Below are 18,012 nucleotides of genomic sequence, written 5' to 3'. Positions count from 1 at the left end.
AGAGAAGTTCCTACTCAGATGTGAGAAGCAGCTGAAGTCAGATAACATCCAAGGTGAACATCAAAGGTAGATGATGTTGCATTTGACCTATGAAGATCACATGTAGCACCCCTCACCCATATCCACCCTGAAGCTGCTGTTCTGTGTCCTGGATACCTGGCTGTGTCCTGCAAGGGGTCACCAAAAAACGCCTGAGCCCCAGTGGCTATGGGCAGCTTCCTTAACCTCTCAAGTTAAAGATTAGAACCCTGAGATAACAAACTGCAGAAGCTCAAGGGAAGGCACTCAGCATGGGCCTGACCCTGAAGCCAGCAATGTCCAGGGCAAATGCATCAAGTGGGTTGAGCTGCGAACTGCCTGCTTTGAAGCCGCTGATAGCCACCTGGAGAGCGTACCCCACAAGGCTGGCAGCTGCCCCAGCTGACTCCCCTGAAGACAACATCACTCCCCAGGCAGCAGCAGCTAGATTACCACTGTATGCCAGGGATTGGGAACGAAAACTAACTAATAAAGAAAAATAGCTGTTACCAAGCCTGAGACCTGCTAAGCACTCGGAAGTTTACAAAGAGCTCCGTGTTTTGTGCACCAGAGAGCCAGGGCACAGAACTGTCTCAAGTGCACAAAACAGTGAACTAAACTGCAGCCTCTGGGAGGGTCCTTCTGGAAGACTGGTTATCTACAGAAAACTGCACTGCCAAAAACCATTTCTTCAAGGAAACTGGTTGGAATTTATGTCTCAACTGAGGGGGGAAGGGAGACAGTAACCCATGGGATACATTATGCTCATGTGGTTGAGGTTTCTTGTTTGTACTGAGCAAAGGCATTGATGTCCACGTCAGGCTTCCATGCTGTGTGCTGTCCAATGTGTGCTCACTGACCTCGGCATGGTCACAGCAGGTCCTCTAAGAAGAGGCATGGGCTTGTCACGGCTCATGGCTCCTACTGTCCCCAGCATCCATGACACTGGCATGGAGAAGCCTGAGATGCTCTTGCTGGGCCAACACTGTTTAAGGAGCTGGATCTCTGGCCTTCTCATTTCTTACTGGGCAAGGGGCTAGTGACGTGACAAAGGGCTGGACACCACTCTAGTGTGTGGATGGAGCCACTGGAGAGTTAACTCAACCCACACCTTCAGTGTGCACAGGCGGCAGCTGGCCTTGGTATACCAGGAGGCCAGACTGAGCGGCCTGAACAGAGGGTGTCGCAGGTGGCCACGGAGGCTGTGAGCCATAGGGGGGATGGAGTGTGTCCTCTCTGTTCTCAGTATGAGTGAAGAGTTATCCTCAAAGAACCACGTTCATAAACAGCAAGTTGGCTAGTCTACCAAGAGCAGAGGCAACTAGTAGCCCGAGTGGCCACATGGAAAGTCTGGCTCTGAAAACTCAGCCTGTATTTATAAACCCGGATGCAGCTAACTGCATTTTAGCACATATCCTGTTGTGCTCAAACTCACACATTCTCTTCTGACCTTCTGAGGACAGTACTGTGACCACGTAAAGCTGTTGCTAAAACTTTCTGATGGACATCCTATTAAGTGACAGAAAATCTTCTGAGAGACAGACCCACAAGATGGTGTGTGGCCAAGGACACAGGGAGCCAGAGGAGGCAGTATGGTTCTCAGAGGGTGTGCAGCTCTCATGACATCTTGGACTCAGATGTTAGCCTCCAAAATCAGGAGAGAATTCGTTTCTGTCATTTTAGGCATCCCAGTCTGTGTGCATCAGACGCCGCAGCCCCAGGGAGCTAACGTTCTTTCACAGAGTCCACGTGAGCCAGGCCCGTCTTGCAGGCAAGGTTCCCAGAGCTCTGTAGACGCTGCCTTATCCTGTACACACTGATGCATGTCACACCTCTTCTGTGGAGGTGACAAAACTGCCCCCCGTGGCCTCCTCCATGTCAGAGCCGAGGTGAAGGCAAAGGCGAGCACACAGACGGTGGCCCAAGAGGTGCCACAGCCTCGAGCTAAAGTGACCTCAGCAGCTTGATCAGAACCGGCTTGTCAGCCCCACCCTCCTCATGGCGGCTGACACACTTGGACCGCATCACCACAACCCCAGAGGCAGGAGGGACTTGCCACCCCTGCGCCTCTGTCTGAAGAAGCAGGGGCCTCGGTCCTGAGGAACCAAAGATGGAATGTCATAACCACATTTGTGAGGAAGACACAGCCTGTGCCACCTGAAGAGGGACCCTCCCCCTAGACACACCCAGGATGGCTCCTGTGTAAAAGGACAACACACAGGGACCTCACAGGGGACATCTAGTTAGAAACAAGCAAGGTGACAGTGTGTAAAAGCCTAAGGACGCTGGCACAGAAGTAGGCCGGACTCTGTAACTGTTATTTCATTACAGCCTCAATTCCTGCAAACCCCAAGCAAGACGCCATTTCAGCAAGCAGCCGTAATCTGCCGCTCCCTGAGAGGAGCCAAATGTCTCTCTCCGAAGTCTCTAGGCCAGAGGGCTGTAACGGTACAAGGACAAAGACAAGGTTGCAGCAGCCACCAAGGGAGGGGCTCCAGAGAAGGGCCCTCACATCACAGACTTTTCTTTTTTAAATTGAAGACAGGGTCTCACTATGCAACCCTGAGTGGCTGGGAACTCACTATGCAGATTAAGCTGGCCTTGAACTCCCAAGTGCGGGGATTAAAGATGTGCGCTACCACACTGTTTTAGATAAATACAAAGACCAGGACATCCCAGAGGTTCTGTGCAAAGCCTCCAGCCCCCCAGCCCGCCCCTCTGAGGAAGCCAGTGCAGAGCAGTGTGTCAGACCCGTCAAGGACATTTGCTGCAGATAATGCAGCCCCACATCCTCTGGTGGCAGAAGTGACCCTAGACAAGCTGCTGCCTCTCAGCCATTCCTCCACTCCAGATCCACTGCCTCTTGGACAGCCCTGCCAAGCTCCTGGCCATACAGGAGGCCAACGGTGAAGAATCTGGGGGTCTTGCTCTGGTGCCTTCCTTCTGAGAACAGAGCGTGCTTCCTTTAAGGGCTTTCTGACTCAAGGCTTTATTGATATGTCTATTGCTGGGTGGACCTGGAGGAAAGCATCCTCCAGGATGCTTTTTCACTGTTCTAGGGCCATTGAGGGAAGGCTGAGTGGGACCAGTTCTGTGATACATGAGCCTGCTCTCCACGGTGGGTCTGGGTTTATATTGAACAGTGGAGTGCTGAGCAGCCATGTGTCACCAGGCAGGAACTCTAGAAAAAGGACACTCAGGACTCTCCCTTCCCGAAAGGCTCACGGAATGAGCTACAAGGATCACAGCATTCAAGGCTTCTGACACACAAGGCCCCGAGCAGCAAGCTAAAGTGACAAGAGCCACTTGTCACCAGCACCTGTTAAAACAATACCTGTCAATCAAGACAGATTCCTGGAAGCAGAGGGAGCCATGTCACCGTCACGGCTGGCTGTCCTTACCAACAGCCCCACATCCACAGCAGGAAAGCCTAGTTACTCAGTATGGCGAAGTGTAGTCTTGCATCAACCCAGTCTCAGAGTGCTTCCTTCCACCACGTAGCACCCCCTACCTGGTGCTGGGGAGCACCCAGGGTCACAAGGCTCTGGCCTGAGCACCAGGAGTGCAAGGCAGTGAAGTGGTTTAACCTGTATGGCTCCTAGTCTGTAATCAGCAATCTGTAGCAAGGCCTGGCCTCATCCACTGCCCCTCTCATGAGCTCTCTCACAGCGCAGCATCCCAGGGCCAAGGCCCCACTTTGGACTCGCCCTCTGCCTGAAACAACGAGGCGGAGGCACTGACGAACCTGCCCCACCCTCTACAGCTGCACAATTCCATCCCTGTCCGTGAAACCCTCAAGGAGGGTGAGCAGGGCAGGCCAGGGACGGAGCGCCTGAGGCGCCTCAGCACTGTCCCGCCATCACTGTCCATCCTGCCATGGGTCACCTCTTACTCCACAAGAAGGAAACCTACAAGGTTTGGTGGCAGCTGTTGAAGCGAGGGCATCCCAGGGCTCCTAATGCCCGAGTTCAGGGACAAAAGCCTCTGTCATCCCAGAGTTTCCAGCTGAAATCAGATCAATAAACAGCAGCCTCACGGATGTGTGTGAAGGACAAAGCACAGTTGTGTCTTCCTGCTCCTTGTGCACACAGGCAGACACCAGGTGTGAGCACAGAGGGAAACAGCTCCAGGGCCCAAGCACCCTGGACCCTAGAGTGCTACCGCCCCCTTCTCACGGGGAGAGTTCTTACCTTTCCGGATCTTGTCGTGAAAATTGATTGCATCCACGGAAGCTGTGACGATGTTGGTCTTGCAGTGGCGTGCAGCCACAATCCCAGCCACCTCATCCATGAGCTTCATGGTGACACCTGCACAGAAGAGGGGACCCGGCTGGTGAGACTGGAGGAAGAGAGCACACTCACACCCTGGAAACAGTCCTCCCACCCACACCAGCAAGGGCTCCAGTCAGCTGGAGCGGGGGTGGGGCATGCTGTGACTTCCTCAGAAGCATCTGGAAATGGCCGCTGGTGACATTCTGGGCAAGTGACAAAGTTCTCCACAAACCTCACTGCCAGGCAAAGTTCAGAACAATGTCCCCTGGGAGGACATCGGTCAAAACATCAGCTGGTTAGACAGATAAGTTGACACACTCAGTGACCCATATACTCAAGAGGCTGAGGCAGGAGGATCTTGAGTTTGAGGCCATCCTGTCCTGTCTCAAAACAGTAAGGACAAAATCAGATAACACAAGGCAAGGGCAGCTCAGAATCACCAATCCTTCCTATTTACTTAGAGACAGGGTTTCTCTGTGCTAACCCTGGCTGCCCTGGAACTCGCTCTGTAGACCAGGCTGGCCTGGAACTCAGAGATCCACCAGCATCTGCTTCCCGAGTGCTGGGATTAAAGGCGTGCGCCACCACTGCCTGGCATCGCCAGAGAAGGGGCAGTTTCTGGGAAATGTCTGGAATTTGTAGAAAGCAGCAGTGTACTTCAACTGTTCCACACCCAGGGACAGAGATGCCCCAGAGACGCAAATTTACTGGCAGTCTCACTCCTCACAGCCAGCAAGGGACAACACAAACGCCCACCCACCCACACTAACACGGGTGGACCTGAAGATAGGCAGAGGGAAGCGAGACAGACAGACAGACAGACAGACGCCGAGGGCCACATTCAGTAAGAGGCTCTTGTGCTGTAGGAGGAGACTCAAGGGTCCCTAGCGATGGCAGACCAGAGGGCAATGAGTGACTGCCAGGGGGCACAGGGCTTCTCTTCTAGAGGGAATCAAATGTTTCCAATCAGAATCTGAAACTGAAATGTTCCAAGAGCCAAACTCTTTGAGCATCAATGTGATGCACAACAGCAAATGTCATATTATACTGGGAAACTGTTTAACACACAATTATTAAAAATATAGCACAGTGGAAATGTAACACTGGTGACCCACTGTGGAAAACAGTACAGAGGGTCCTCAAAACACTGGAAACATAACTACTGCACAATGCAGCAATCTATTTCCATGGTGTAGAGCCAAAGGAAACAGCAGCACACTGCCTGCCTAGTTATTATATTTTTTATTTTTTATTTATTTTATTTATTTATTATGTATACAGTGTTCTGCCTACATGTATCCCTGCAGGCCAGAAGAGGGCACCAGATCTCATTATAGATGGTTGTGAGTCACCATGTGGTTGCGGAAGAGTAGCCAGTGCTCTTAACCACTGAGCCATCTCTCCAGCCCCCCATTTTTATTTATTTAAGCATGCACATCTCTGTCTCTGTGTGCCTGCGTGCGCACGGATGTACCACAGCACACATTTTATGTGGGTTGTGCACTGGACTTGCAGGGCAAGTGGTTTCCTCACTGAGCCATTTTGTGGGTCCCCTGCCTGCTTATTTTTTGAGACAAGGTCTTGCCAATGTAACCCAAACTGATCTTAAACTCAAGATTCTCCCCTCTTGGTGTCCCAAGCTCTGGGATTATAACCTACAAAAGCATCAAAGTGACATTGATTCACCCAACAGACATCAGGAACTTCAGAAAGCGGAGTGCTCACTATGCTCGGATCTGCTGGCTTCTAAAGAGGCAGAGAGAGGAGAAAAACTGGGAGGCACCCCACCCATGAGGTCCAGGCTCTACTGCAGTCACGTGCCTCATGTTGTTGTTGAACTGAACACCAATTTCCTGTGTGTCTATGCCAATTTAGGATTGGAGATGAACACATAAGTAAAAAGAAATAAAATGTCTCTGGAGGAGTCAGGGAAATCTGGCACCACATACACTCTGCTCAGGTAGGCACAGGGATCAGAGATGGTCAACCTCCCCTGGCCAGGTGCCACTCACATGGAGGCACATCCGGGCCATGCCACTCACTACCTCCTGATTTGGCTATGGCTTCATGGCAGGTCTCTGTGCAAACACTTATCTAAAGACTTCAGAGAGGATGGAGAGAGGGTGCTCACAGGCTGAGCTCTTCTGGATTTTCTCCATAAAAACCAGAGGGGACAACAGCTGGGCAGTGGCCAGACTCACAAGAGGATCAGCATGAGGCCCTGGCGCATGCAGAGGTGCTTTCCCATAGATCATCCTCATACCATGAGCAACGGCCTTGGTGGCCACAGAAGCTCCCTTGGCTCAGGTTAACATCAAGAACACTTGCTGTAGAACACTGACAGCGTACATGAAGAAAAGATGTGCCCAGAATTAGAATGTGGGTTTAGATCACACCCATCAGTCAAGCACAGAATGGCTAAGAGACAGGAGTCTAGGAACTGGCTGCCGGCCTCACTGGGACAGGCCTCACTGGGACAATGCTCTTTAGATGCTGAGTTCATAGCACTGTGCCTTCAAAACAGCTGTCCTCTTTAGGAGACAGTCTGCCTGACAAAGACAAGCTGGCTGTTTCCAGAAGAAAGTCAAAAAGGAGCAGAAATCGAAGCTTTCTGGAGAGTCCACAAAGCCACCGTGACCTGGATGCTCAGGACCAGCCACACTGCAGAAGCACTGGAGCTCGGCAGAGCTCAGAGACCTGGTGGGAGAGCAGCTCCAGGATGGACCAGGCCTCTGTCCCCGGTAGCTGGTCCCCGGTAGATAGCTCTCAACAAATACAGACAAGGGTGCTGAGCTTCCTGGAAAGCAGCCCCAGGAGACAGGCACATTGTTGTCTGTCTCACAAATCAGGGCACAGACCCAAGGAGTTGTGTGTCCCAGACACACAGCAGGAACTGAGTCCAGACACCACTGCTCAGGGGCTACCGAGGCCAAGCTATGCTGCCTTTCCAAGGTGGTTGGCCAGATCAAGAGTGAAGTGGAATTCTTAGGTAGGGTGATGAGAGATTTCAAGATCATGGTGAAGGGTAGGGTGGCAGAAAAATTACTGTGTGTGTAGAGGGGTCATGGCCCAGAGCACCTCCCTGGCCTACTGTGTGTGTAGAGGGGGTCATGGGCCAAAGCACCTCCCTGGCCTACTGTGTATGTAGAGAGGGTCATGGCCCAGAGCACCCCCCCCCCTGGCCTCTAGACAGTTACATTATGGGAGGGGTAAAGAAGAGGGGAAGGAAGGGTTTGTGTTAAAATCTAGAATTCCCAGGGTGGTGACAGCATGCCTTTAATCCCAGCTCCTGGGAGGCAGAGGAAGGCCGATTTCTCTGAGTTTGAGGCCAGCCTGGTCTAAAGAGTGAGTTCTAGGACAGCCAGGGATATAGAGAGAGACCCTGTCTCAAAAAAACAAAACGAAACAAAAATCCAGAACTCACTATATCTGTAACTGGCCCCTTGTTTACAAGCACAACTTGTTAAAAATGGAAGAATAAAATGGAAGAGACTGATGCAAATACAGTTTTGCCTCATTTACCAAAAATGTCAGCTAGTTACCATCAAATCTACTACGAGGCCATTGTCTCTAAAATGCTGACAGTTCTAATGTGCAAGGCTGTGATCCCCAGTAGATTTCGGAAGGAACAAGTGTGGTTGGGTGAGCTTCTGGTTCATAGATGACATGTTGGCCCATATGTGGGCCCCACAAGGCACCCAAGAATGCAATGGATAATGTGTAACATGGATATCTGAGTCATGCCTCAGTTTCCCTGGCCCAAAACAGATCCTGGATCTTGGTGCTCAAGAGATGGCTGCTGGATATGAAAAGACTGATAAAGAAACAGACACTGAAGATCCTAAGTCAAGATGTCCATTCCTTGTTAACCTGACACTCAAAAAATATCACTCTAAACAACAACATTCTACCCTTAACCCACAACAGACTCATGTCCATCTCATTATTCAATGCATGCATCCAGTTGACCTCCAAGAATCCCCAAAGCTTTAAGAGTTCTAACAAGGTTCAAAAGCCAAAAGTTAAGTTTCCTGGAGACTCGGGGCAATTGTCAACCCTTGTAAAAACCAGAAAGTCACATACTCCCAACATGTAATGGCTCAGGGTCCACTTCTGTTCCCAACAGGACCGATGGGAGGTCTGGGGACCCATTCCTCTATCTTGTATGTAGCCACACGGTCTCTCCTGGACCGTCTCTAGTTATCCCTTCGGGCTTCCTTCCACAGACTTTCCATTGTATTAGCTTCTCTAACACCCCAAGGTCTCCAGTGAAACAGGCTTCAGCCCCATGGCTTCACCTGCGGCTCTGAGAGCTGCTGCAAGGATCCTAACCTACCACACACTGCCTTGTACCTCAGGCCTTCCTTCGAAATCTAGGTGGAAGAATACCATCTTCTGTGTTGTTTACATGGGCATCTCTGTGACCACAACACCCAGAAAGGGGAAACAGCCTCCTAGACACAGCCAGAACTGTGCTTGCTCACAAGCGAGAACAAGCATCATGGGAGCTGATCTCACAAAGAATGGTGACGTGTTTCAGTATAAAATATTCAAGGGGCTGGCGAGCTGGCTCAGTGCTAACAGCAGGAACTGTTCTTCCAAGGTCAGGAGTTTGGTTTCAGCACACACACATCAGACAGCTCACACTATCTAACTCCAGCCCTAGATCAATCTGATGTCACTGGCCTCCAGAGGCCTGCACTCTCATGCATATGTACACACATGTGCCTCCAGAGGCCTGCACTCGTGTGTACGTGTGCACACATGTGCATGGAAGGGAGTACTCTAGCTACTGAGCAACATCCCCATGCCCTCACTTGTCTCTCTGATCTGTGTTTGTCTTTGTCGTCCTCATTTTCTCTCACCACTGCATAAACAAGCAGGTCTCAACTCAGACTTCAGACCGTGCAACTGTTCCCCACTGGGAAGGGAGAAGAGAAGGCATGGACTGAAGGTTTTACGTTCTATTTTTTAATTGTGTGTGTGTGTGTGTGTGTGTGTGAGAGAGAGGGGGGGGGGGAGAAGGAGGGAGGGAAGGAGGGAGGGAGAGGGGGAGGGAGGGAGGAAGGGAGGGAGGGAGGGAGAAAGGGAGGAACCAAAGAAGTCCTGAGTTTGATCCTCAGCACCACAGAGATCAGACACCCATCACTCAGGAAGTGAAGGCAGGGACATCAGAAATTCAAGGCCATCCTCAGCTACACAGCGAGTCTGAAGTCAGCAGAGCTGTGTGAGGCCCTACCTGAGAAGGACTGGCTGTCATGTGTCACACGGGAATTACTGAACGCATGCCTAACTCTTCCGGCACAGCCTTCGAGGACTCCATCACAAACACCACTGCCCATGTCACACCAGGACGCCTCAGTATCAACGTCAGTCAGTGCAGAGGCTGTTTGCTAACCTGCATCAAACAGAAGCCTGCAGCCTGGTTCCCAAGTGCCTGGCTGTCAGTGCAGCCCAGATGGACGCTTCTTTCAGAGAAGCCACGTCCCTTCTTCTGCCCTGGAAGTCACCATCCCACCCCCCCTTTCTCGCCTTCACACAACTGTCTAGTGCCAAGTTTTCTATAAAGCACCTCTCCTCGGTGTCCAGGGAAAGCCTCCTCACTCGCTTCCCATTCAGACATGGCTGGTATCAAAAAAAAATAATTTTGGCAAATGATACAGTCCATCATTGGCTGTCACTGCTACTCAAGATTGGTAATTTTAAAAGATGACAACAAAATTGTAGGATTTGCTGTCGTTAGAGACTGCATTCACTTCAGGAATTATGGGAAGGAAAAGAACCAGGCTTGTTGGCCACTAACACATAGATAAACACCGGGTGGCAGAGATATTTTTGTATCTTAACATTTAACTGCTTACAGATTTTTGTTTTGATTTTTCTTTAAGTATTGACAACATGCTGACTGGATTAAAAATAAAGGCTTAATTTTCTTTTCCTAAGGCCTGCTGGCTGGCTGGGCCTGCCTACAAACCCACAGCAGCAGCCAGCAGCTCAGAGCCGGAGCAGCACTGCCTGCTCTGTGGGTGGGATCCGAGATGCCCCCATTTCTAAATTTAACCCCAGCTGACGGAGCGTGGGTAAGAGCCTCCTATATTAAGCAAATGATAGTAACTTCATCTTATTTTATCCATCCTACCCTTTGGTGATGACAAGAGGTTATTATGAGACACAGGTGAGTGAGAGCTCCCACATGACCCTGGCTCCTCTGGGTCCTATCACCCTGAGGCACTGGGATAAGACCAAGGAATCCCTGGCACAGGAGTCTTAATTAAGGCAGTTTATACAGGTTATTTTTGGCAATGAGTGCACAGACAACTACAAATTTCTAAAGACAGTAACAAAATGTCAAAAGTGGGAACTTCAGGAACAGACAGACACAGTTCAGCAGGTAAAGTTCCTGTCACCAAGGCAGACCGTCGGTGAAGGAAATAACCACCCCTAGCAAGTTGTCCTGTACAGCCAGCCATTTGTGCCACAGTGCCTAGGAAATGGAATGTTTTAAAAAGTAGACACTAGCTGGGCGGTGGTGGCGCACGCCTTTAATCCCAGCACTTGGGAGGCAGAGCCAGGCGGATCTCTGTGAGTTCGAGGCCAGCCTGGGCTACCAAGTGAGTCCCAGGAAAGGCGCAAAGCTACACAGAGAAACCCTGTCTCAAAAAAACCAAAAAAAACCAAAAAAAAAAAAAAAAAAAAAAAAAAAAGTAGACACTATGGCAAAGTCCCAGGTGGTGACGCCTGTGGTTGGAACATCACAGAACAGGGTGACAAGGGTAGCTTCTCTCCCTCAGCCGATTACTGCTCAAGGGTCAATGGAGCAGCATCAAAGCAGTAGGGTACATTTGTCACCCAATGCCTTGGGGACTTGGTGGAGAGACAACAGCAGTATAAATCCACATCCAGACCCAGGAGACGTAGGCCAGAGGACAGTCTTAGCCTCAACTAGAGGCCATGAAAGGGCAGGCTCCTACAAGGACTCAGGACCGGAGCAGGGATAGGCTACTGTTTTAGACTAATTTAAATGCATTGGTCACTTTGGACAGGACAATGTTGTTGTTAGAGGCCACCTGCCCTGGTCACCCTAATGAATATGAGGTGAGCAATATTAGGTGAACCAGCTGAAGAGGGGAAAGAAAGGCTCGTTTATGTACAGCCTGGGTCTGAAGGGGGATGGTGTGCCGGTTAACAGGGAATGTGAGGGAGTCGGTTGTCTAGGGACAGTAACAGGGCAGGGGGAGGGAGGCTAGGGCAGTACCTGTGCGACCAGGGGTACAGGGCCCTGGCACACCAGGAGCCTGAGCTCTGGAGAGGTGGCAGGCAGGTCAGTTGGCCGCAGTGGGGAGATGACTGAACTCATAGACAGAAACGGTCAAGTAAGGAACCTTGACCTTCTGGCTGCCGGGTGCCAAGCGGGGTGTGGCTCATGTTGGCAAGGATGGTGCTGCTATGTTGGGAGGGCATGTGGAGGGGTGAGGCGGTCAACAGGAGGCCAGGGCAGGCGGCGGCGGCGGCCAGGGTTTGGGCCAGGAGGAAAGAGGGTACACGTGCTCAGATTCTGACCTGATGAGACAGTAGAGCAGAAGGGTGGACCAAGAGAGGAAATGGAGGTTTTCTGGGATGGATCTGAGTCAGGGCCACCTGCAGGAATGCTGGCCAGACAAAGGACGGAGACTGCTGGGAAGGGCCATAGCTCCATGACAGAGATGCTGCCAGAGTCCAGGGGAGAGGATAGGGCTGGAGCCATGGATACAGGAGCCACTGGCCTCAGATGAATGGGGGACCAGAGAGAGCAGGCGGCGCAGGAGTGCAAAGCTGGGCACTGAGGCCTGAGGTGGGGAGTGTGGAGAGCAGCAGGGGACTGAAGGGCAGTGGCAGGCTAGATGAAGACATGGCCCAGGACAAGTGAGGGGGGCAGCAGGCAGCAAGTCCTGCAGAGACCCCTGGGCTTGCTATACCCTAGTACAGGCAAGAGAGAAGCATCTGGTGTCAGGTTCCAGAGAGAAGCAGGCCCAGAGTGCAGCCCAGGGCTGAGAGGGTAGAGGCCCCCAAGTGGCTGGCAGAACCCCTTTGCTAGGGAGAAGGCTGGCCCCACTTGCTGTCTTTGGGGTCACATCTACCTAGACAGTTTCTCACAAGCACCTGCCCCTACCTCACAAAGGCCTCCTCGAAGTTACTACCATCACTCTTTCCCAGAAGTGAGCTAACAGCAAAGTCAAGGAAACCCGTGTTCCATGAGACCACCCTGGGAATGTGGGAACTTCCCTCTACTCCCATGGACCATCAGAGCCACATCAGAGTCAAAGACTTGAGACAGCACAGGATGGAAGTTGACCATGCCCTGGCCAATAGTCCCACAATAACTGCATGCTCCATAGACTAGGCTGGTCACTAGTCACTCCCTCTCCTGACCCTGGCTGGATCTGGGGTTGGAGTGCAGGGCAGGACCCTAGCCTGTTGGTCGAAGCAGAATCAACCAGGTACGGAGCCTGAGGATGCATTTACACATCATGTGCCAGAGTAGCTCGAAGCAGAAGAGTCACCACAGCCACTGCAGAGGAGGGTCAGCTCTACAGAAAGGGATGGGGTCACTCATTAACCACGGTGACCTGGGGGGCCACACAGTTCAGGACACTGGAGAGTGGGATGAACTTAGGTGTCATGCTTCTATGTATATGGAATGTGGCTCTAGGAAGCACAGGGACCAGAGGACCAAGACAGCGGTGGGAAGAAGCCTCCCCGTCAGGCCCACCCTCCTCTTTTTCTACGAGCAGACTGTTATTCTCTTCCCAGCACCAACACTTTGGTATTTTTAATTTTTCTTTTTAAATCCCACAGGCTCAACGCCGCCCACTTTTCCTCCAGGAACATCTTTGGCCCTCCCCCCAACTGGGGGGCAGCGGCTCCTTTCATTACTTCAGTCCGCGTGCCTCCCAGGCCCGGCCCTTCAGGGAGGCAGCTTGGTTTCAGGCAGCTGTGTTCTTCTCAAGGATGCTCAAGCTTTACCAAACCTGCTTCGGGGCATTCGTATTTAAAATGCTCTTTACAGTCAAAAAGTCAAATGATCACATTGCATAAACGCCCCTCTGAACAGACAAATGCTCTCAACTGTCCAAGGCATCCTCTCCCTCTGCCCATGGCAAAAAAACTAGTAAGTAAACAAGGAAAACTCTGAAAGTGGAGGTGAACACAGCTGGAGCTCCCACAGCTTTGGAGGCTCAAGTAGGAGGACGGCCTGAGGCCAGGAGTTCAAGATCAGCTGAGCATGACAGCAAGACCCACCTCAAAACACACAGGGCCGGTGGACTCAGCAGCTCAGCGGACTCAGCAGCTAGGTACACTTGCCACCAGGACTGAGGCCCTAAGTTTGAGCCTCAGGTCGAACTCACTTCCTAGTCTCTGCAGTGATCAACCCTCTCCCCAGGAAGAGGCCCTGGGTGCATCTCTGAGCAGAACCAGTTTTACCCAGACCTGAATGTAAACAAGATTCCTTTCTCCAACAGAACAGAACACCCACCCCTCCACACCTCTTGTCCTCTAAAGACCGGGAACATGAACTGCAGAGGTGACCAGATCATTCATTCTACATCGACTATGGCCATGTCTAGGCCGAAATGAAGAGGCATGACTGAAATGTGCCGGGAGCCACTGGACACCTGGAGTGGAGCCGCTGCTGTCCCCAATTCATCCTTGACTATGACTATGACTCTCTCCACTCTCCTTCAGAGAGTCGCTGCAAGAATGAGGTTCTCCTCCACCCAGCTTCTCCCGAGAGCAGAGGAACGGGCTCTGGGCAGCTGTGCATTCTCCTCTACAGTGTGTGCTGGACTCCAGACGGCTGCCCAGACCACCCAGACAGCTTCTCCACAGCTGGCCCAAGGACACAGCTGCAGTCCTCAGAAAAAAGCACAATGCCCAGCCTTAAAGACGTAGGCAGAGGAGGAGTGTGGCTTGGCTCTGAAAAGAGGTGCTACCAACACCACAAGTGGGCCAAGAGGGCAGAGAGACAGGAAATGGAATTGCCTCCTAGTAAGACAGAGGCCCAGGAAAGGCTCCCAGGCAGAAGAGGGAGGTCACAACAAGCTGACCATGGACAGGATGCACATTTTTCATGAGGATGCTGGGCAGGACAGAGCTGTAGAAATCATAAGCCCAACAGATGCAACAGGGACTTTCACTGGAGAGGCATTCTCCCAAGAGGAGCTCCCCATGGAGCCTGACAGAAACCCCATTTTCTTGGCCCCTAACCTTGCTGATTACTGGTGAGGCCTCACAGAGCTTTCAATAGCTCTTGTCCAGTGTGACTATATATCAGGTAGAGACGGTGCCTGGGTCAATGGGGAGTCAGAGGTCTGAACAACGTGTGGACACATCAGCAGACAGCAAGAGGTAGGCCACAATGCACGGGGGTAAGGGAATCCAGCCCTTGCATTTGCTGGCTAAAACTATGGGAGCTGAAGATGTAGAACAGAGCCCCATGGGTAGAAGGACTCTCCAAAAAAAGTGCCACACTTAGCCAGTTCATGTTTTCAGGTATGCAAAACCCAGTAAAATATCCTCTGACCCAACAGAGAATACGTCTGCAAATGAGTTTTCCCTTAACCAGGTTGTGACAGGCACCACATACCACCCAGAGGGCCACCACCTTGTAGGACTGCCCCCCTAAACTTTTACCAAGTTGCCACTCTAGCCCTGATCACTCCTGGCCACACTGTCCCTTGTGGAAGCTACTGCCATTTAGGGCATTTGCACAGCACAGATCTTCATCCTAGGGCACCTGCTACCTGCTGTAGGAAGCCATGGAGGATGGAAGCCACCAAAACCAGCAGAGAGGACCTCAAGGCCTGGGAGTCAGACATCTAACCCAGATGAGAGGCACCCTGACTGGCGGAGTCTTCAGGGAACACCGGCACAGAGCAACGGTTGGACCAGACTGCCAGGCAATCATGAGTGCTGTGGAAAACCTTACCCAGAAGGCAACTGCAGCCCAGCCAGTACAATTGGATCTTTTCCTCTAGTCACAGCCTGACCTTACACATTAGGACGGAGGACGCCTCTGAGGTTTAGGACAGAAGCAGTATCTAAAGTAGCTACGGGGGGGGGGGGGGGGGGGTAACCAGAGGACAAGAGGGAGTGACACTTTGTCATCCTTCAGGTTCCCAATAATGAACTTCAAGAAATAAAGCATCAACAAAAAAGCTAGAGCCTTGGAAGTTGGGAACTGACAATTCCTCGAGGATCCACCCTGATGGCCCCTCAGGATCTCCCTCCCTTGTGCTCTGATCCCAATACCTGTCACTCACCCCAGGAAGTATAATGGGGGGAGCAGGAAAGGGACAGAAAGGAAGTGGGTCCTTACAAGCTGACACCTGGCAGGCACGTCCAGGAAGTGAAGGAAGTGGCTGTGAAGTTTCATTTGGGGTTCAGAAGAAGCAGAAGCCAAGGTTAAGTACGTGCTTCCGAGTGTGCCCCAACTCAGGACTCCCTACTAGAGAGGAAAACGACCTACAAGACACAGCCATTCTGATCACACAGGCACAGAGGAGGCTCCGTTCATGTGTTGGCTGGGGGTGAGGTGCTGGGGAACCGATACCTGGGTTTCACTGTGGTTCTCAACAGAAAGGTCACCTTTCCAATGTACCTTCCACAGCCCGTCACATCAGGGCCAAGCCCAGCCAGCAACCAAGTCACTCAGTCAGCGCCTTTCCAAAATACCACAGCACAGAACCAGGGACTGTGGCCACATTCACATCCATCCGGGTTCACCGGCGCCTCATGTGACTGCATTATGGCTTGTTAAGACTGATTCAAGTGGTTTTAGATATCCCTGTTGTAACACTCTACAGGAAACACAATGGGACAGTAGTTGCTGGTACTATTATTCACCTACTTCTGGTGAACTCACTGGCACACAGGGAATGTTGGGGTCTGTAGAAATTAGGAGGCATATTTTATAAATCAGGCACATGGAACTCCTAAGAAAACAGGCATTAAACATCATAAAGCTACTGTAAATGCTTCTCCACACAGTAAACACAGTGTCTAGACCAGAGGACTGCTTGCACTCTGTAAACAAGCATAGCTTCTCAGAGGTGTTCAAGACTTCTTCACTCCTTCACTTCACTTCACTCTGGCTAACAAGTTCTCACAGGCCAAGCCAAGAGGACCCACTTGGCATGTGTACTTTCACCAAGGAGGCAGTGAGATGGAAAACCTCTAACATGCACACTGCAGCATGGAGCTTCCTGGCCTCACAGAGCAGGACTCTGAGAAGCTGCAGAACGAGCCTTGGAGAGGCCTGTGTTTACAAGACAGGGAGGGCTGCTGTCTACCTGGAACTTGGGGCCAGTGAGGAAGGGATGTGGGGACATCGGCAAGGACACAGCTGCTCTCGAGGCAGAAAGACAGACTGTCATGGGTCTGGAAAGCACCACTTGCTCTAAAGTAGAACTGGCTTCCCCGGGTGGGGCCTCTGCTGATCAGAGAGCAGTGCAGACAGCAGTTAGTGAAGAGGCAAACAGTCGTGAACTGAAAACAGAACCACACGGAGGGGATTGCGTAACTCAGGAACAAGGCTTAAAAACCTCTCTCAAATCAGAGGCCTCTGACTCTGGCAGGCCCGGGGCCCATTATCCTTTGACTCAAAAGTAAGTCATGCCTCTTTGTGTCTGTGTGGGGCACTACTTCCCAGGTAAAGATAGAATCTGGTCCCCACTCTTGAGAATCCGTGGTAGAAACATCAACGTCAACCTACAGTGAAGCCATCCATCTGAGCTGGGGTAAAAATAAAACAAGTGTCTTCTGCCCAGAGAATGAATGGGAATGCGGCGTTCCAGGCACTGAGAAACCAGGGCAGAAGGGACAGGGATGCACAAAAGCACCTCTCATACCCGAGGACTGAGGACCAGACACGCCCAAACCCTGACGCCACATGTCACCTCCCAACGCCTGCTCTCATCTGCACAGCTTCCCTGCTTCTGCCCGGCATGTCTCTTTAAATCAGATCCATTTATGACTGTTTGGGAACCAGGGTCTCGCTGCTGCCCAGGCTGGTCTCCAGTTCCTGGCCTTGAGTAATCGTCCCATTTCAGCCTCTTGACGCACTGGAAATCCACACATCTCCGCCTCATGTCTAAAGATAAGTGCTCTCACCTCCTGAGCAGTCTCTCCAGCCCTCAACTCATTTTTACAGTTTACTTTACTCTCATCCAGAATGACACTATCCATTTGTGCAACTCATGTGTTCCTTATATTTGTCTTATATAACAAAGAAAAAATTATATATTACTAAAGCACAAAGTGTCCTCCTTGAGCCAAGGGCCAAATCCTCAGTGTCACAGTCAGAGGAGCCCGGCCAGGACCTTTAAGGCCTACGGCGTCAGAAGTAAGATCTCCAATAACTGAAAATAGTAAAGGTAATCATCTGGAAGAACATTTTTAAATAGCAAGTGACAGTGGGTTACAGGGTATTCTCCCAGACTCTGCAAGACCAACCCTTGACACCACATAGCTCTGAGGTCCCTGGATTCCACGTGACCCTTTGCTGGGATGTCCTCATCCATCCAACTTTCATTTCCAGTTTTAAAAACAGACACCAATGGTATTTCAGTAATTTCTTATGCAACCTCTTAAAAGTTTAAATTTATACTTCACCAGACATGAAAGTCTAAACTAGGTCAGTAAGCAGCGCGGCCTCCCGGGGGATGCTCAGGGCAGGCAGGGGAAG

At 51.3% G+C, this 18,012-nt stretch overlaps 1 protein-coding gene across 3 annotated transcripts in view; it reads right to left on the bottom strand.

Annotated features, from left to right (window-relative positions):
* Acot7 (acyl-CoA thioesterase 7) overlaps window positions 1-18,012 on the bottom strand; it is a 95,905-nt gene that overhangs the window by 15,900 nt on the left and 61,993 nt on the right. For all 3 annotated transcript variants that reach the window (XR_005090968.1, XM_037203233.1, XM_028883087.2), the window contains exon 7: window positions 4,209-4,325. Coding sequence is in view for 2 of the 3 variants with exons in the window: in XM_037203233.1 (XP_037059128.1) it covers window positions 4,209-4,325 (117 nt within the window). In the remaining variant the exon portion in view is untranslated. The remainder of the gene's footprint in view (window positions 1-4,208; window positions 4,326-18,012) is intronic.

This window comes from Peromyscus leucopus, chromosome 2 (assembly GCF_004664715.2).
Source record: "Peromyscus leucopus breed LL Stock chromosome 2, UCI_PerLeu_2.1, whole genome shotgun sequence".
NCBI classification, from domain to species: domain Eukaryota; kingdom Metazoa; phylum Chordata; class Mammalia; order Rodentia; family Cricetidae; genus Peromyscus; species Peromyscus leucopus.
This window is presented reverse-complemented; position numbering and strand designations above follow the sequence as displayed.